The 20,575-nt window shown below is 37.7% G+C and overlaps 2 protein-coding genes across 4 annotated transcripts in view; both read left to right on the forward strand.

The window, feature by feature from the left end:
* The first annotated feature begins 9 nt into the window (after positions 1 to 9).
* Positions 10 to 6,504, forward strand: LOC107674839 (elongin B). The gene is made up of 4 exons (XM_016468957.1): positions 10 to 100; positions 3,796 to 3,930; positions 4,081 to 4,186; positions 5,166 to 6,504. The coding sequence occupies exons 1-4, from the start codon at positions 98 to 100 to the stop codon at positions 5,288 to 5,290; spliced, it is 369 nt and encodes a 122-aa protein (XP_016324443.1). The 5' UTR covers positions 10 to 97; the 3' UTR covers positions 5,291 to 6,504.
* Positions 6,505 to 6,583: 79 nt separating this feature from the next.
* Positions 6,584 to 20,575, forward strand: part of LOC107674778 (transforming growth factor beta-1-induced transcript 1 protein) — a 92,600-nt gene continuing 78,608 nt past the window's right edge. The window contains exons 1-4 of one of the 3 annotated variants that reach the window (XM_016468889.1): positions 6,584 to 6,822; positions 8,772 to 8,822; positions 18,248 to 18,402; positions 18,515 to 18,576. In XM_016468889.1, the coding sequence (XP_016324375.1) occupies positions 6,810 to 6,822; positions 8,772 to 8,822; positions 18,248 to 18,402; positions 18,515 to 18,576 (281 nt within the window). In that variant the 5' untranslated portion in view covers positions 6,584 to 6,809. Of the gene's footprint in view, positions 6,823 to 8,193; positions 8,823 to 18,247; positions 18,403 to 18,514; positions 18,577 to 20,575 lie in introns of those variants that run through there. The other 2 variants (XM_016468898.1, XM_016468883.1) reach the window with 2 other exon arrangements.

Here is a 20,575-nt window from a genome sequence, read left to right on the forward strand (position 1 = left end):
AGGAGCGGGCAATGACGTAGCACAATGCGAATTCTTGGTGCATTGTGGGATAGTGGAGAGTTGTGAGGCGGTGAATGGTGACTACAGAACCGCTGAAATGGTGAGAAAAACTTTTTGTTGTTGTTGTTGTTGTTGTAATGCGCACCTTTTATATTTTCTTGTTTAAGGTAAAATAAATTAAGTATTTGTCGTTATGTTATTTCTGTTATTATGAAATAAGTCGTAAGACAGGGAACAGCTCACTATAGTAACTATATATACTATATATTATTTTTGTGACGATTGTTCAGTCATTTCTCGCGCTCATTATTTTTGATTCACTGTCGCTCTTTGATCGATCTTTTACAGACTGACTGTGTTTGGATTACGGGTGTCAGATAGCTCAAGTTGCCTTTTGTAAACAAGGCCGCGGGTGAATATCAATTTGAGATTAGCTCGAAGAGAAGAAGTTATAAAACTATCTGCCGTCCTGAGTTCTTATTGGTCAGTACAGCGCTACAGCCGTGGTAAAATCCACAGTATAGTAACAGCTATGTAGCAGCATAGCTGCAGACGTTGATGTAATAATCATTCAGTATCAAGGCATATATAAAAAATACTGTGATATTTATTTATTTATTTTTATATAGCACCTTTCAAAACAAAGTTACAAAGTGCTTTACAATAAGAAGATATACCAGTACAACAAATACCATCAAGATTAAGAAAAAGACATACAATAAAAGTAAGTCTTAAAAAGAGATTTAAAAGAGGATACCTTGCTTGCCTGCCTAAGATCCCCAGGCAGGGAGTTCCACAACTTAGGGACACGGACAGCAAAAGCGCGGTCACCTTTAGTGACAAGTCGAGATTTTGGAACCATTAATAGGGCCCTACCAGACGATATCAAACAGCGATCAGGCTCATAAGGAGTTAACAAATCACAAATATAGGCAGGAGCCTGACTCTTCAAGGCTTTAAAAACAAGTGGTATAAAATCAATTCTAAACTCACAGGCAACCAGCGAAGAGCAGCAAGAATCGGTGTAATGTGTTCTCTTTTTCTTAGTAGCCTAGCAGTGGCATTTTGAATCAGCTGCAGTCTTTGGAGGTTTTGCCTGCCAATACCAGAATAAAATGCATTACAATAATCAAGTCTGGAAGAGATAAAAGCATGAATGACCTTTTCTAAATCTGCAAAAGAAAGAAATGGCTTAATCTTCGTTAACTTCCTCAGTTGTGCAAAGCACGACTGCACCACTTTAGTCACTTGGGCATCGAAGGACAGTTCAGGTTCATAAATTACACCTAGGTTGCGGGCCTCTTTTCGAACATTATTAGATAAGGCATTAATGCTATGCTATTACAGGGTTCACACAACTATCAAGTATGTTATTTTGCCTTAAATGCCAATTTGCAGTGAGTTAAAATAACTATTATCTTTAATGGTAAATAATGTAAATGATAGTCAGATGTTATTAAGTGTAAGTAGCTTTAGATCAGTGTTAATTTTGACAGCAAATTTTGATTTAGTTTTAGTCATAGTCTTTTGACTAAAATGTGATTTAGTTTTAGTCAGTCATTTTAGTCATTTTAGTAATTGTTTTTAGTTTTAGTCTAGTTTTAGTCGACTAAATCTACAGTACATTTAGTCAGATAAAATATAATGGGTTTAGTTACAGTGCATTTATTAAGCATTTCTCTAATTCCTATATAACCTATATATTTCCAAACTCATTATATAGGTTTGATATTAAGGTTTTATCATGATAGACACCGATTTAACTGCGGTGACACACAACATGCCTTTATGTTAAAATGAAATAAAACCACTTCTCATAAAGAACAAGAACATGGTCTTCTTTTTAATGAAATACCAATGGCTATATAGGCTAATAATGCATTCTTTATAGCAACTTGTTTACCATATTCTTCATTCTTTCAAGCAGACATATTTATTTCTATAAATAAATTTAGATTAATCTTTAGGGCTACTAAAATTTTTCAGTCAAGAGCAGTGCATGATTTTCTGTCTTTCTTTTGTTGCTTGAACATCAATGACTCAGACAATAGCAACTAAATTAGGCTGCTATCCCTTTAAAACCAAATGCACAGCTGCAATGGATGCTATGTACTGATTAGGCATGGGGCGGTATGAGATTTTGACGGTATGCTAACCTTAAGCAAAAAATATCACGGTATTGTTATTACAGCTCTAAAATGTGTTAATTTGAAATGTCTGGGTAAAAAAAAAACTGAACACAATATATTTTGAGCAACATACAGAATATTTGGAACAGTAGTATTTGTTTATTTTATTTGATTTGTTTCTGAAATGTGGGCTGTCCTGCAGCTTTTGATGTGGATGGTTGATTTGCTGCTAGAGCTACTGCTGGGATGGTTGATTTGCTGCTAGAGCTACTGCTGTCCTAACAAGAAGAAAAATAAAGACTGACATCTTTATTTATCCTAAATCTGTAATTACAGTTATTTCATTTTAGTTATGTAATTCATATACATATCATTTATATAATTTCATATCATACACACACGTGACTGACCACTCGCTCGCACCAACAGGAGGGGGAGGGGGCGTGTTACTCTCTACACTGCACTCAACCTGAGGGATTCCTACACTTTCAGTCTTTGAGGAGACATGAAAAATAGCGCATACCGCAGGAACGGTATAACAGAAAAAATTTGCGGTTTTGAAACCGTGAAATTTTCAAACCGCGGTATACCTTGAAACCGTAATCAACTGTGTCTAAGTGAATACTCGTCAAAACGGACAATTCGACATCATTTTGTGTGTAATTCTCCGTTCATGCGACGCGAAAGAGTACTCGCGTGCTGTGAGACGCGCTTTCTGTGTGTGTATGCTTCAGTGTCTGCGCTCAGAAAACCGGACCGAATTTGAGTTTTCTCTTGCGTCGTCAGATTTATCCATATGTCTGCTCTTCTCTTACTCCCACATATTGACATTTTTGAACGTTTCATGCGACGTGCAGCAAGTGTATGTTAGCTTATGTCCCGCCGGTTCATATGTACACATCTAACCTCAGAATCACGCAGCAGATTCGTTCTGAATGAATCTCTTCCCAAATCGTCCCTCCCTAACATTTTCGTCTCGTTTTTATTCGTTGACGATGTCATTAGATTTACATCATAGTTTTTGTCATTCAAAAAGAGTTTTAGTTCGTTATTTTCCTTTTTTATGACGAAAATTATTATAGTTATTTATTATAGTTTTAGATGCTGCTTATACTTGTGCAATTGATACTGCCTTATTGGGACCTTACTTGTCCCTTTCCCTAAAGCCCACCTCTACACCTGCCCCTAACCATATTGAATCTGCTGATCAGTAAAGGTGTCCCTCAAAGGTCCAGGAAAGGAGCCACGTAACAAACTGAATGTAGTAACAATATGAGCTGCATGTGTCCCGGCCATTGTTCCAGCCTATCTGATCAATGATCAAGAACAACACATCAAATTGCAGTTATAGGTCTTTTAAATAGCTTTTAAGGAACTTTATTTCCACTTTTTGGAAAAAGGGAGAGGGATCAGAAAAAGGTGGATTTGAACTCATGGTGGACACAGTTGGGGAATCAGACACACAGGATCAAAAAAAAGAAATTTCTATATACAGGCCTGGCCCCACATACAGGTCATTGCACTTTTAAAAATGTTTACAGTAGGTGCAGAAAAAAATTATTATTAGTTTTTAAAGATGCATGCCTTAAATGCATAGTCCAACTACTCAAATCACTGCATGATGTTTGTTGGAAACTGACTAACTAATCTCCACACCATTGTCTAGGATGTATTCTTAATGATCAGGCATCACAAAACCACAATCTTCACTGACGCCAAAGAATCCACAACCGTCTATGAGTTGAAACGCATTGTGGAGGGCATCCTGAAGAGGTCCCCCGAGGAACAGAGACTATACAAGGTTTGGATTCATTGATATGATATATATTAACTAGGGCTGCATGATCAGTCGCATGCGATAATATTATTATTAACACTAATATTAACCTTCAAGTATGAGTGACTGAAATGACAGGTTTTTCTGTATTAGTTATGATATTATGTGTTTCAGGATGAGCAGCCTCTAGAAGACAGTAAGACACTAGGAGACTGCGGCTTCACAAATCAGACAGCCAGACCACAGGCTCCTGCAACTGTAGGACTGGCCTTTCGTATCGGTGTGTGTCATAAACTACGAAACTTCCGAACAAGCTCATAATGGATCCCCATCTTAACAAACATCAATCTCTTTTAAATGACGATAAAAATAAGAAGTTTTTTGGCTGGTCTCAATAATTACTTTATCAATTGATTGTATGACACCTGGACATAACCTCGATAATTTGGCATATTTTGATATAGACTATTTTCTTGAGTCACACGATTATCATTTTCATCATTTATCATTGCTGTCACTTCCAAACACTTAAGTTCTCGTGCACATCCCTAGTTTTATCTATTTAGAATATATATTTTTTTAGACATTCCCATGTCTTAATAGTCTTAAAAATTCAGTTTTTTTTAAGGGTGTACTTATTATGCTATTTTATTATCATTATATCAGTGGCTAAAATGTCCTTCTCATTTATTGCAATTATTTCTAAGGTATTCTAGGTGGTTGGTTAGTGGCTTACTGACCTAACTAAGAGCCCACCCCCCTCAAGATATATTGGTTTCTAGATATGACTTGGGTCCCTTGTTCAATGCAAGTATATGGGGATTTGATGCATTGAGTAGTATTTAGCGGGCCATGTGATGTCAAAATGGGTGACCAGCCTTAATTAGAATAAGAAATTTCTCTAGACTACTATATGATGTGTTTTAACAATTGTGTTGTACAATTGTGATGTTTGAGTTAAAGTATTTCATACAAATTAATGGTTGAACAGATATTTCCTTTCACATTGAGCTCAAATTTGTACATGAAAGTCTTCATTGAAGGAATCCTAAGGTTTTTTTTTTTTTTTTGTAAACTGTATTCATTAATTTGTACATGAAAGTCTTCATTGAAGGAATCCTAAGGTTTTTTTTTTTTTTGGTAAACTGTATTCATATATTCTTAAAAAACAAACACACAAACAAAAACGAAAAACAAACAAACAACAACAACAAAAAAACACCCCACTAATTCTATTTTCCCCCACCATCCTTCCACAGATGATGCATTTGAGCCCCTGCAGGTGGAACCATTTTCCAGCCCTCCTGAACTTCCTGATGTTATGAAACCACAGGACTCTGGCAGTACAGCCAATGAACAGTCAGTGCAATTAGCTGCACCCTAATGGCTATTGTATCAGGAGTACTACTAAAGCTGAGCTAGGTGGGGACTGATACAATGATGTAAAGGTGCTGCAGATGAACATTTGAAGTCTGGCTTCCACTAACCACTGAACTAAGCCAGTTATAAATGTCCAGAGAATCACTAACGAATAAGATTATTGTTATTTATGTTTATTTTATTATCTGGACTGACACATTTTCTTCTCAATTGACTGGCCTCAGTTTGTATGTTTCTTTTTTTCTTTGACTAAATGACATTTGACACATTTGAAAATGGAAATGTTTTTCTTCAAAGAGACTGCTTTCATCATTTATTAGAAAAAGAATTGGGGTTTAATAGCACAAATGTCACATGGGGCGAGCAGGTTTGGTGAACAGGTTTGAAACGCAAATTTGCATGTATCAGTTTTAACATTTTGACATGAATTTGTGCAGTAAACCTGTTATCGTGTTGTCTTTTGATGAAGATGGCTTAACATTTTTGTTTTATCTTTCCCTGTAGACCTCCTCTGCATTTTTTTTTCTTGATTCTGTTTGTGGTAGTTTGTACTTGCATTGCATTTAAATTCAGACCAAAGCATACTTGCGGTTGTGTAACAACACTTGTGTTAGTAACATTCACCACTGTGCGCACTTTTGATGTAACTTTTGTTACATAACTGCTAGATGTTCTTTGGTCTTTGAAGGACTGCACACTAAAAGCATGACCAAAACATGTATGTGTTGTATGTTGTATTTAATTATTTAATTGTATTTTATGAAGTGGGATATATTTCTTAGCGCATGTAACAGCTTTATAGTGAGGTAAATAAATGTAGTTTTAGTATTGAAGTGTAACCATACAAACTAGTAGGCTACTGTGGTGGTACCATAATTCTTTAACATTTATATCATGGTACTAAATCCACCTTTTTTCTGACCCCTCCCCCTTTTCCCAAAAAGTGGAAAGTCCATGTTATTTACATTCTTTTCCAAAGTTTTTTTTTATATCATAATACATGTTACTGTCCTTACCTTTTTATTAGCAAGTAAGCCAGTTAATTAGGCCAACTGTGCTAAGATCAGCTTTTATGAGTTAAATAACACTAAGACAATAACGTTGTACTGGATGATCACTAATTAGCCTACTCGTTGTACATGTAAAAACAAGCAACATCTATTGAGGACGCATCCTGTTGTTTTTTACCTCTTAGGCATTAAAGTATCTTTTCATGCAGTACGTACTTTATTTATTATTGTAATTTCCCAGCAGTCGGTATCAACATTATTATGAACAACAAATGCGCACTTTTCAATCCCAAATATGGGCTGGAAATGTAACTAGTTCCGCCCCTCCGAACCGTTACGTCCTCTGGAATAAGAAAACGGCACAGTCCGAGGACAACTCCCAGCCTGGAAACTTAGGGGCGAGCAGGAAAAAGACATTACCAGACATATTTCTCAGCTATAACCCCTTTTCCTTTCATCGGGAAGTCATACAAATTTTATTTTTTTTTCTTTAGTTTTATTTTTCTTTAACTGATGGACGATTTAGGTATGTAATGTCAAATTCTTTATGGCACGTTTCCTACATTTTCCTTGAATACATCACTGCAATGTATATGGATGGGGCAATGCAATGATTAATAGCGACAGGGAAAAGATTGGGAAAGGGCCTCGTTTCGTTTTTCGGCTAGAAAATTATTGAAAATATATCCACATAACATTAGATAAACTCTAGATAAACCAAGATTAGCTAGCCTAACGTTAGATGGAGACGGAGCCAAACTCCTGGCTGCAGTTTGAAAACAGGCGCACACCGTCCAAAATAATTCTATAATTGGTATGTCCACTGATATATCAGTTCTTTGTGGCAGTTTTCAATTGACACGTATGTTTAATACGTCCTGAGAGTGGGCATCTAATGTCATCCCACATCTGCCCACATCTGGTAACGTTTAAGGACTAGCCTATATAAAGACTTAATGGATCCTATGAAGAAAAACCCGCCCTTTCACAGTAGACAAACTTGTTGTAAAATGGCCACCGCAAAGCTGGATAATTCATTCTGAGGATTGGAAATATTTTATATTCTCAGAAATCCTCATCTGTTCAAATTTGGATGTAAACAAAATGTAGCCTATATAGACAGTATATAATTTGGTATTGTTCAAAGTACAATTAAGTATCATGATACATGAGTATGTTAATAATTATACTACTACTATTAATACTATAGTATATTTTCATATCATTGACATCTGATGCCACTACATAGCACTTTTTTCTACAAAAGTGCTCAGAAAATTTAAATTGTAATGCTGAATATAATATTATTGACTGATTTATGGGTTAAATAACTTCCACTCTTGTGTGTGTGTGTGTTTTCAGAGCTTTTGAAGGTTATTTGTCAGAGCATACCGCATGAATGTAGAGTGGGTTGCTTTGTGGCAGAATTAAGCCAAACCAAACAGACATGCAGCTCTAAATATGGTTAGAATTTCTAGAGAGAAGAATTCTATCTCCTTATATGAGCACAGTGCAAAAACCATCTGGATTAGGATGTGTTGTTGAACTGGGTGATGAAATAACTTCTACATGGACTAAGTTCATCTGGGGCGATCTAGTAATATGTTTTGTTTATTACATATGTACATTCATGGGCACAACTAGCAATTTGGTAGCCATTTGTTTATAAAACACCAATGTTGCTACCATTGACCTTAGTGTTGGGTCAGAAATAAAGTGACAAAAGTGCCCCAGGTATTTAATATTTTCATTTAATAAAGCACTGTATTATATATACTTAAAATTTTAGTGTCTCAGCGTTGAGTACTGAATTAATACTAGTAGTTTAAGGTAGTAATAGTATATTTAGTACATAGTATATTTTATACTAATAGTATTTATTTGTAGTTTGTACAAAACTACATTATATATAATTATGACTTCAGTGTCTCTGGGTCATGTGTTGAATGCGTACTAATAGTATGAAGTGAGTTTAGATTGAGGAAATGTTTTTTAAGAAATACAGTGATTACATAAAATTCACGATTGGTGTTAGAGTTATGCACAGTGGGCTTTCAGAGAACACTGGTGATGAAAGCAATATTTTTGAAAGGGGGGCAATGAAATGTTCTTGGGGGTATTAGTTTAAGGCAAGTTTACATAATAATAATAATAACAACAACAAATAAATTATACATATTTTGAACTACAACAATGTCACACTATCAACAGGCCAACACTGTCCATCTTTACATAGCTGTCAATGTCCCATCCACGGTTTCCTTTTTGTGGTTTGTATGTGGAAGGAATTTTGCTGGCTTCAGGAAGAAAATAACAACACCATTTTTGGAGCATTGCAGGACATTGCACACCCATATTCACTCTCACTGGACACACTTCAGTTTTTCCGCCTCTGTAATGTACAAACAGGCTGTTGGTTGTAGTTTTTGATTGGCTAGCTGATGTGTGTCAGTGTGTCTGTCTGTCTCTCTTCAGGAGTGTGTGATACATCCAACTACCCTCTCAGTCCCCGTATTGTTATGTTTGGTACGTAGTTTTCTGTCTGTCTGTTTGTCCACCAGTTGATGAGTATGCTCAGTGTTTTTGACTGATATGCCCTAGTAATTATTTTGCTTCTTTTATCTAAATAAATCTCAACTTTGGCCTAGTTTTATTTGAATGTAACACATTTACAACATTTTGCTTTGCATGTTTTGTTACTGCAACACTATAGTACACTGAAACACCATTCAAGCATGATACAACTGATACGCATTATATGACTTTTCTGTATGCATGAAATACATGGTTGGCACAGCTCTGGAACTGACCTTCCATTTTCAACTATTTTGATTTTAGTCCGACAAGTGTTTACATTTGAAAAAAGACAAATTATTGTTTTAATCTGACTGAAATGACAGCCAAAGTCTGCCTTTAAAAGTTGTAGATGCTGCTCTCTAATGATCTGTATCATCTTTCCTTCTGCTTGCTTTCACTTTGTATGGAATTTAAGTTAAACGCTTCAATAAAACTTATATTTGTTTTTTATCTTTTAAAGGGGTCCTATTATGCTTTTTCACTTTTTCAACTTTAGTTAGTCTGTAATGTTGCTGTTTGAGCATAAAAAAGATCTGCGATGTTACAAAGCTCAAAGTCCACTTCAAAAGGAGATATTTTATTTAACAGAAATCACTTTTCAAAAACTACAAAGAACGACTCATTTGGACTACAGTGCATATTTTCCGGTATTTGTGATATCACAAATATCGACGAATGGGACGAGACCTGGTTGAGCTGCACTAGAGAAGGCAACGAGTGTTATCACTATGTCGGAGACACGCTAGCTTTCCCAAGGCAGACGAACTTAGAGTGATTACAACCATCCGGGTTTAAATCGTGCTCAAATTGATTTGATTTTGACGCAATATTTACACTAAAGCTGGCAGGCGGCTATGGTAAGGGGCATGACATTTCCCGACCAGGCGCCGAGTGGTGCCAATCACAACACTCACTGGCCCAGCTAACCAATCACAGCACATTTCGTATTTCAGAAGCGGGCCTTCATTTGATACAGGAACTATTCGAGCCGTTCATGCCAGACTGGGGAGAGAGGTGTTGTAATAATGTAAAATATGTGAAAAATAATGTTTTTCGAACAACCTAGTATGAGAGCCTGTTCTAATACACCCCCAAAACAAAATCAAGACTTTGTAAAAGAGCATAATAGGACCCCTTTAATGTTTTTTAACATTTTTCTGTTTTTGACACATTTTTCTGTTTTTAGTTTTCAACACTCATGAAATTGATAGAAGAGATGCCAAATAGGAAATGAAGCTGTAATGCATGCAAATTGGCATTACATGTGTCTTGCAACAATGTCCTGTGACCTATTGGTCAAAAGTTATCCAATAATAACTAATTGTACTAATAGCCATTAAACTACTGTTCCTAAAATAACTACGGTGGTGCTATAGTTGCACTTTTCTGGGTTCTTAATGTTTTTGGCCCTGTTATTAGCATTGCAGTGGCCCCAAAAATATTTGGTTTGCTTTTTAATATGAAGCAATCAATGTTTTGTTCAAAAACAAAGTTCAGAAACAGTGCTTACTGATATAAAATAGATAGTTTTAACAAATTTAAAAAGGCATAATCAGACCCTTTTATAATGTGCTCATAAAGCCGTTAAAAAATTATTAAGATACGTGCCAATCATTAAGGATCATCATCAGAACAACAGAGGTGAAAATCAGAAAAGAAGAAAATGAACAATCAGGCACTTATTCACTGATAACTGGCAGGAAGGAACATAAATTTGAAGTAATGAAGTATGAGGGTGTAGTTTCAGTGGCAGTCTTGAAAGCCAACGCCAAAGTCTTAAATTTGTTGCTGGTGGCTACAGGAAGCCAGTGGACTGAGATCAAGAGAGATGTAATCTGAGAATCCTTTTGTTGATTGAAGACCAGATGCATTGCCATATTTTGGATAATTTACATTAACATTAATGAATTTAGTAGGCACTTTTATCCAAAGCGACTACATGTATACATGTATATGAATACATGTTCAAAAGCAATTTGCCACAAAAACAAAAATACTCATAGTTTACGATGTCAGGTTTATTAGAAAGCTATTAAGACACAAGCTAGAGCAGAGGAGAAATGTAGAAGAGGTTTTCTGTGTGTGCATGTATGTGTGTACCTGGTGTTCTCTACGTTATGGGGACCAAATGTCCCCACAAGGTTAGTAATACCAGTAAATTTTGACCTTGTGGGGAATTTTGTTTTTGTTTTTTGAAAATCTAAAAATGCAGAAAGTTTTGTGTGATGTTTGTGGTAGGGGAAGTGTTAGAGGATAGAAAATACAGTTTGTACAGTATAAAAACCATTACGTCTATGGAATGTCCCCCAAAAAAACATGGAAACGCAACATGTGTGGGTGTGTATAAGTGCATTATGGGTGGGTGCGTATGAAGTGGTTAAGTACTTCTTAATGTATCTTAAAAGTTGTGATAGACTCAATTCAGATTGAGTCTGGCAGCTCATTCCACTGAAGGGCAAGAGAGGTGGTCAAGATTTTGGGGAGAGTCGTTGTGCCTTGTTGTGAAGAAACATCAAGGCATCACTCATTCAGTGACCATAGCTGGTGGGAGGGAGCATACACTAGAATTCACTACATAAACTAAAACTGCAGCTTTTTTAGATGTAAAAAAAAGATCTAATTAAAATCATGTCGGATCTTTTTCTACCTATAATGTAATATTGAAAATTCATGTAAAAAACAAATAAAAACTTTTAAGAGAGAAAAAAGGAAAAATAAATAAATAAATAAAAGTAAATGTGCACACCCTTTTATAATAAAACATGGTACTTTGTTTGGAATTAACATTGGTCATAAACTCTTTCTGAAAGGTTATTATAATCCTCCAGTCATAAATTAAGTGATTATAATTAAACCCCAATAAAAAAGAGCTTATAAAGGATGAGTTGGGATCTCATTGTGTAGAGCAGGCAGTGGCGCAAAAATGGGGTATGCAGTATATGCAGTGCATAGTGGCGCCACATAGGGGGCGCCATTTTGCCAAAATCATTCTGTGAAAATCTTCTTTAATAAAACGTTATAAATAATCAAAAGCTTAGTTATTAAAAATAATTAATGCAACATTTTTATTTAATGGTTTTTAGCATTTGAATGAGTTAAAAAATTTATTTATTAAAAACTTATTAAGATGCGGAATGGCCGTATCTCTTTGCGACCACAACAAACGTCTCAGGTTACGTATGTAACCATGGTTCCCTGACAAGGGAATGAGACACTGCGTCCTCTAGGGGTCGCTATGGGGAATGCCTAAAAACAACAATAACATTGGCCAGCAACAGCCTATGAAGTCATTACCCTGCATGATCACAGTATAAAAGGGCGCCGGGATAACACGTCATCCACTTCTTCGGCCTAAGCCAACTCAGAGAAAGGAAACGAGGCTGACAGCACGTAACCCTTACCATACAGGATTTTAGAACCAGAAGGTAGCAGTGCGCTTGCAAGAGGCCCTTCATGATGAGGGGAGCACAGCTGGCTGACTTAACAAGCAACCCGCCTGGCATGATTGCTATACGGAGCTCAAAAGAGCGGAGGCACAACTTCAAAAATAGAAGAGAGACTCGACGCTCAGATCGAGAGGGGCATGCTCATATGAACCCCCAAGGGCATTGCTAAGCTTGACCCCAAGGAGAGCGGCTCAAGAGGAAGGCGGAGAGAGGCCTAACAACCTGAGCTCAAACGAGTGGAGGACTCGGAGAGAGAGGGCAGATAGATCACAAATGGGACATCAGAAATGGAAGCCTGCTAGAAGGGGATCACACATTGATCACACAAAGGGAACAACAGGGTCCCAACTAGGCATGGGCCGATTACTGGTTTCAAGGTATACCGCGATTTGAAAATTTCACGGTTTCAAAACCGCAAATATTTTCCGTTATACCGTTCCTGCGGTATGCGTTGTTTTTTATGTCTCCCCAAAGACTGAAAGTGTAGGAATCCTTCAGGTTGAGTGCAGTGTAGAGAGTAACATGACCCTCCTCCTCCTGTTGGTGCAAGCGAGTGGTCAGTCACGCGTGTGTAGGATGGCCGAACTTAAGGAGCTGCCCCTGGAACTTACACTATAATTTCACAAAGCTAGTCAGAACATTCTGTATTTGCTTCAAATTGGGTTATTATTAAATCAAATTATGCATATGAAATTATATAACTAAATAATATGAAATTATATAAATGCTATATATCTGAATTATATAACTAAAATTAAGTGTAATTACGGATTTAGGTTAAATAAAGATGTCAGTCTTTATTTTTCTTCTTTTTAGGAAACAAATCAAAGGGGTTCTTCGGGAGCAGCGCTCTCAGCTCTCAAGCTGAGGAGGGCCCTTACAGCACATACTGGGAGCGACTAATAGCTAACCCTCACAAAGAGGGGAGCACTTCTCAGTTCGACCAGAAGGGGGCTCTAGATTAGAAGGGGTAACCCAGCAGGGCCCAATAAGAGACAGTGTGTCGGTCAACAGCAGGAGGTCCTGACTTAGCAGATGGGTCAAACCTAAAAGTCAGAAAACAGAACAGGTCCGAGTAGCACTGCAGAGAAAGGCTAGCATCGAATACACAACTCTAGTCTTCTGAGCCCGCCTTTGATCCTTAGATTGAGACGGGCCAGGACCCCTTTGATGTTCGGGCTCAGACCTGGACCTTCGTGAAATGAAGAATTTAAAGGCAGCCGAGCGCGTCTTGGCCTCCTTAAACTTCTCGACCACCGTCTCGACGGATGTTCTGAAAAGCACAGAAGGGGAATCTGGCGCATCAAGAAGAAAGCCCTTCTCTTTTGACCCGATATCCACCAGACTCACCCACAGATGTCTCTCCATAACCACCATGGCCGCCATGGATCTGCCCATGGCAGTGGCAGCCTGCTTAGTGGCACAGAGAGCAAGATCCGTGGTGCGATGCAACTCAGCCACCTCATCAGGGGATAGACCCTGGCCTTTTTCCAGGTCTTTCAGAAGATCAGCCTGATAAGCCTGAAGCACCGCCATGGTGTGCAACGAGGCTGTAGCCTGACATGCTGCCGCGTATGCCCTGCCATTCAAACGAGATGTATCCTGAAGGGGTTTGGACGGCAGGGAGGGAGCCTTAAGAAAAGATGTCTCCCCCATAGAGAGATAGCAGGCCAGCGTCTCTTCAACAAGGGGCATCTTTTCATAACCATTCTCACGCATCCCCTCGATGTTGGCATAACTAGTATGCTGGAATCTGTGGACGGGACGAGAATGGATTTTTCCAAGCCTTCTCGTTCTCCACATGAAGATCGGGAAGGAATGGAAGGCTCATCTGAGCTGGAGGGCTATGGATAGAAAGAAAAACGCTCATCAAGGCAGCCTCGAGGTGTCACTTTATTGGCCAATGCTATATAAACAAAAGGAAATTACTGATAGGGACCTGTCAGGTCCTTTCCATGTTCTGCCCATCAACTGCGAATCGCGGCAATTCACCACGACCGCAACGCGCAGTATGCATTCAGCTCCCGCGGGAGCTAAACACGCTCCGCCCAAGCACTAGATTACCTCAGAAATCAAGTGAGAACAGAAACTGCTGCCGCAAATGCGTCGCCATTCCCGCGAGAGGCGAACGCACTCATGCAAACGCTATCTACAAAGTCGGATAAATGGTGCAGTACTCAACTCCCCTTCAATAGTCCCGCAAATGTATCACGATGAGCACAAGCCGTCTCCTCGTGAGACGAGCACGTTCAATTCATGCTTATCCCTCACAAGAAATAAGCAATGAATGCAGAGCGCATCCAACTCCCTCGAGAGCAGAACACGCTTGCTCTTCACCACACACACACAGCACGCGAGCCATGTGAAACTGCGGGTATCAGAGCAAAGCCTCTGGCAAGAGAACATGCACTCCTAGTTGTGCTTAGCTTAATGCTAACATAAACAAACGGTCAGTGAAGACGAAGAAGAGGATGACGTGTTATCTCGGCGCCCTTTTAAACTGTGATCGCGCAGGGTAATGATGTCATAGGCTGTCGCCGGCCAATGTTATTGTCGTTTTTAGATGTATGCTTCAGACACCGGTCACGCTGAAGGCGTTCCCCATAGCGACCCCTAGAGGACGCAGTTCGAAGTTCCATCGAAAGGGAACGGGAGAATTTTCAGACGAGTCAAATGAGTGCGGAAAAGGTACATGTGCCAAATGAGTTTCAGTAGAACAACAGGGAACTGCGGTCTGATGAGATATTGTCAGTAAAAAATTTTCCTGTCCTGTCAGCCGTTTTACTGTGCTCACGGCGCACGCTCTTCAACTGTAAGCGAAAATGAGGCTTTAACTGTACTCGAAAATGAGGCGCACGCTCACTTCATAAATAAACCGCACTAGAAACTGCAAGCATACATCTTCAGTTAAGTCACGCAATTACCAAAATGGTGATTAAAACTGCAAAACTGTGCATGCATGTATGTGTATTACATTTAAGAACGTCTCTCAAATGCATGCAGCCTACTGAAATATTCTGCAATTCGAGATCACAATAGGGCGCAAGATGACAGGCTATGTAATTTTTTTAAAATTTAAAATGTAATGCACAAGTAGGCCAAATGTGAGCACAGTGCAGTTAAATGTACTAGAAAATATGTGAAAATTTTTCGTTCATTTGTAAAGTACGAAAATGAAAAGAAAATGAAACCATATTTAAATGCATGAAAAAAAATTATTTTACATTCTTACATTATTTTCCTTTGTACAGAGCTCGATTTAGGTATGACAAAAGTGCTGCAATGAATTCATTTTGACAACTAATAGAATGTTAAACACTGACTGATAACTTTTTCAGAGTTCATTGATTATATAAAATTCAGTGAAGGTTGACTATAGTTATCTGCTTGTCTCATCCATGAGTGGGCCTATGCAATGATGGAGAACAAGCAATGGTGCAATGGTGGAAACACATGTTTGTGAATGGGCATTTGATTTACATTTGAGAGAAACTAAGATTGTAAACAAGGATACAAACTAGCCACTTTTCACTGAAAATTGCCATTGTAAATTCAAAATAGGCCATCTGTGTAATTCAAGATTCAATGAGTTGAAAACCCTACTTCATACTTCAATACAAAACAATGCTGAACTTTGACAAAAAGAGATTTTTAAATGTTATAATAGTGATTTTATAATGTCTAATTATAAATCCATTTGCAAAACATGTGAAAAGAAAATAACTATATAACAGTGGAAATGGTAAAGGAGACAATAAATGATCCTCTGCTGCCATTTAGTGGTCATAGTGGGAATCATGACATTCATTTTAATAGTATTTGTTTTTCTACCAGGTGAAATCTTAACAGAAATCTTCCACTTAGCATGGCAAATTTTCCATGAATTATCTCTTTAAGTAAAAATGAAAAAATAAAAAAATAAATAAAAATGCAGATGTTCTTTAAAATTTTAATTTTACTATATAAAAATGTGCAAAGATATTAATAATTTTGAGGCAAATAAAAAAAATATATATTCAAATTACCTAACTAAAAATTGTGCAATAGTACATGTGTTTGAAAGTAAAAATGAATAAAAACATGTGTTCTACTGTCTGGGGTCTGCCATCAGGAGTTAAAGGGGATGTTATGTGACACACTTTTCTTTTCTTTTTTGTTCTTTTTTTTACTTTTCACTTTTTTCCATATGGTATTAAAAAAGAGGGAAGGGAGTTCAAACCTTTGTCACTTTTTTCACTCCTGATGAGTTTGTATTCTTCCATGCACAGGCTAGTAATGGGCTTTTGGTCATTGACTTGCAGAAAGTTTTCTGCACGATTTAGTGTTAGAGGCTACTAGAATACAGGAGGGCGCTGACACTGATCTTGCATACCCCTCGGCAAATGTGCAGTTGCACCCCTGAAAACGTGTGGCGAACATCGGTCCTCGAGAGCCGCAGCCCTGCAGAGTTTTGCTTAAATATATTATAAAAATATCGGTTTCACTCTCCCAAAACGCCGGATCTGTGTGGACGAAACGCCTATACGATACAAAATGTATGCGTATACAGCTATACGCGTCTCCGTGTGGATGGGGCCTGAGTCTGCTCGGAAGAACGTCGGAGGTGCCCCTATCGCGAATTAGAAATCCTGATGTGTGGGGGGGAACCCCGAAAACACCACACACTATAGGAGCAAAACGGTTAAATCTAGGATTTTTTTTTCTCATGTTTGTGGTCTCACATTTTGAAGATCTTATAAGATTTTAAAAATCGTTTAGTGTGTACCCAGCATTGCTAGAAAGCTACAGGCAGGTGAGTTAGCTACATCAGTCCTGGAGAGCCACAGTCCTGTAGAGTTCAATCTCCAACCCTAATCAAACACACCTGAACATGTTAATCAAGGTCTAGGGTCTACTAGAAAGCAACAGGCAGGTGAGTTTTAATCAAGGTTGAAGCAAAACTCTGCATGACTGTGGCTCTCCAGGACCGACGTTGGCCACCCCTTCCTTACCTATGGTATAAAAGCAGTGGTTCTCAAACCTGTCCTGGAGTACCCCCAGCCCTGCACATTTTGTATGTCTCCCTCATCTATCACACTTGATTCAACTCATCAGCTCATTAGTGGAGACTGCAAGACCTGAAGTGGGTGTTTCAGATACAGGGAGACATACAAAATGTGCAGGGCTGTGGGTACTTCATGGACAGGTTTGAAAACCACTGGTATAAAGCATGAGATGTGTACGGTGGCGGAGAGAGCTCAATGCGCTGCAAGTGAAAAAAACTCATGCAAATAGAAAAAAACACCTGCAAATTAAGAAACCATCTTCATCAATTTGACAACACAACCTAATGCAGAAATGCGCTGCAAATACTCACAACACAACCAAATACAGAAACGCACTGCAAATTCTCACAACACAACCAAATACAGAAACGCGCTGCAAATACAGAAACACGCAAATAGACCACAACAAGCAGGATTCTGCATTCTACATTTGCGTACTGTTTTTGTTTGTGTTGTGAGAATTTGCAGCGCCTTTCTGCATTAGGTTGTGTTGTGAGAATTTGCAGCACGTGTGCTGTAAAATTGATGAAGATGTTTTCTTAATTTGCAGGTGTTTTTTCATTTGCAGAGTGTTGAGCTCTCTCGGCCACCATAGATGTGCCATGGCATACCATGAAGGCCATCATCAACAAGTGTAGACAATAGGGTACAACAATGGCATTTCAAAGAACACGGCACCTGTCAAAAATTAATGTACAAACAAGATGAAAATCAAGAGATTTAGACTTACACACTTAGACCTGCCAATAGACTTACTGTCTTTATAAACTCTCTCTCTCTCTCTCTCTCAAAAAAAAAAAAAGTTAATAATTAAAAAGAAAAAAAGCCCCTCTGAGACTTGCCTTATAACTTTTCCATGATGTTTCTCTATAACTCTTTGTAGATGCCCTTCTTGCTGATCTGGAAAATTCAGCCTTTCCTCTGGGTCGCTATCCTGTTCTGCTCACCTCTAACCCTCCAGTGAATTCTGATCCCCCATCCAGTGCTCAGGATCCTGCCCAGAACCGGCCACTCCCTCCAGCATACACCCCACAAAAAGTATGCCATGAGATGAACACAAAAACAAACACACATCTGATATGATGTTTCTAAGCAAAATATATTAATTCATGTTACAGGATCATACAATTTCTATTCATCTGTTTCATAGACTGTTTCTGCTGCAATGAAGTCGAACGGCTCTCAGAACTCTAACCAAGACAAACTTTACAGGTATTTTAACTCTCGAGAACACAATGCCCTAAATAATACATTGATTTTCACATAAGGTATATATATACCCAGAAGAAAGAATAACAAGATCTCTTTACCATCTCAAAAGTTTATCTCCCACTTTTTTTAACAACCCGCTTCATCACATGAGGATATGATACTGTTTTCACTCAACGGCCTCATTCATGAAACAAAAGCAGAAAGATGTGTGTGTGTAAATCATAGCTGTTCTGACGTCAATTTTTGGATTTATGAAAGTCTTCGTATTTTCAAAACGTCAGTCAGTACACAAAAAAAAAGGTAAATGGTGCATAAAGTTTGTTTGTCGATACAGCTGAGCTAGGTAATCTTTAAGATATTGAGGTTAAGCTTATTTGGCTTGCTGTCCAAGGAGCTTGAGGATGTGGCTGTAACTCGAGCTCTGATAAACCCTCAGGGTCTACCAGTGTGTGGAAGAAAGTATTAATGGCAAGAAACTTAAATTAGTTGGTGGAGTTGGGGTGATGAAGGGATGTTGAAACTGCTGATGCTGGAGCAAGTTGAGCACTGCCTATGTGTTTTCTGGCAGTTAATTGAAAGATTAAATGGTTTCACTCCTTCACATAGTTAACTAGTCACATAGTTGTAATTCATGGGTGGGAATTATGCTAATTGTGAATGCATGCATGAAAAAATTCTATAGTAATTTATAGTAAATACTATAGTGTTTTTGAACTATACTATAGTAAAGTACTTGAATTAATTTGTTGTGGTAATTCTATAGTTGCTGTGGTAATATAACAACTATAGTAATATAAACAAATTACTTTACCCAATACTGTACTAAGTTTATATTTTATATTATACTACAATACACTACAGTTTACTGTAGTAAAAACTAAAGTATAATACAATATTTATTACAGTTTATCAGTTCACTATAGTTAATACTACAGTATGCTGTAGCATTCATTAAAAAGTGTTGTAAATACTATAATATATACAGCATAATACACTTTACTATAGTATGGTTCAAAAACACTACAGTATTTACTATAAATTACTATAGTATTTTTTCATGTGGGTGGTCTATTTACAAATGACTGGAATTCATTAACATACACAAGTTTAACTATGAAATCTGAGGTTTATGATGTTTAATCTGGAGGAGAGTTTTCGGGAAGGTCCATTTTACGGGGAAATTACTCATATTATTTACACATATATTTGAAAAAAAATGTAAAGAATGAGGCCCAATGGGCACATACACACTGTAAAGTTTCAGGTGTGACAACTGCATTTAAATACGGTAGTGAATACCCTAAATGTTTTGTGTGTGTGTACATTTGAAATTCAATGGCTGACACCGTTGTTACCATTGCACCATTTTGCCATCTCACATGTTTTGTATTCTGCTTTTTTGACCAAAGTAACTCGTTATTGTCACGGTCATGGTCTTTTGTTTGTGTTTCCTTCTGTTTCTGTTCTCCTGCCTTAATTAGTTCCTTTGACCTAGTTTCCTGTGTGCAGTCCTCGATTGCCTTAGTCAGTTCACCTGTCATTAGTTCTTCTCTTGCGTTGGTATAAATTTTTCCCCAATTAGTGCTCTTTGTTGCCGGTTATTAATATGAATATGCTTTTGCTTTGCTGTTTTTGATTTATTAAAGACTGTGTATTGAACTATTCGTCTTCATTGTGTGCTTATACTTAGCTTACGCAATCTGTGACAGTTATGCTTGGTGATTTTAATTAAACTAAAGTTGACAGAGCCGTAGTGTTTTATGTTTGGTAGGTTGCTTTGCAAAGTGTTGCCACGTCCATTTATTATAAGCAGTGCTTATTAAGCATCTTTGGCCTTGGCTCATAAAACAATCCAGTTTATGGAGTTAATACAGTAGGCAGGTGCCTGTTGCAATATTTTGGTACTGTACATGGCTTATTTCCAGGATAACATGTTCAGATTTAAGTTTATTATAAGCTTGTTCTTATTTACTGTTATATATATATATACAGTATATAT

The sequence above is a fragment of the Sinocyclocheilus anshuiensis genome, unplaced genomic scaffold, assembly GCF_001515605.1.
Source record: "Sinocyclocheilus anshuiensis isolate Anshui unplaced genomic scaffold, SAMN03320099.WGS_v1.1 scaffold890, whole genome shotgun sequence".
Lineage (NCBI taxonomy): Eukaryota > Metazoa > Chordata > Actinopteri > Cypriniformes > Cyprinidae > Sinocyclocheilus > Sinocyclocheilus anshuiensis.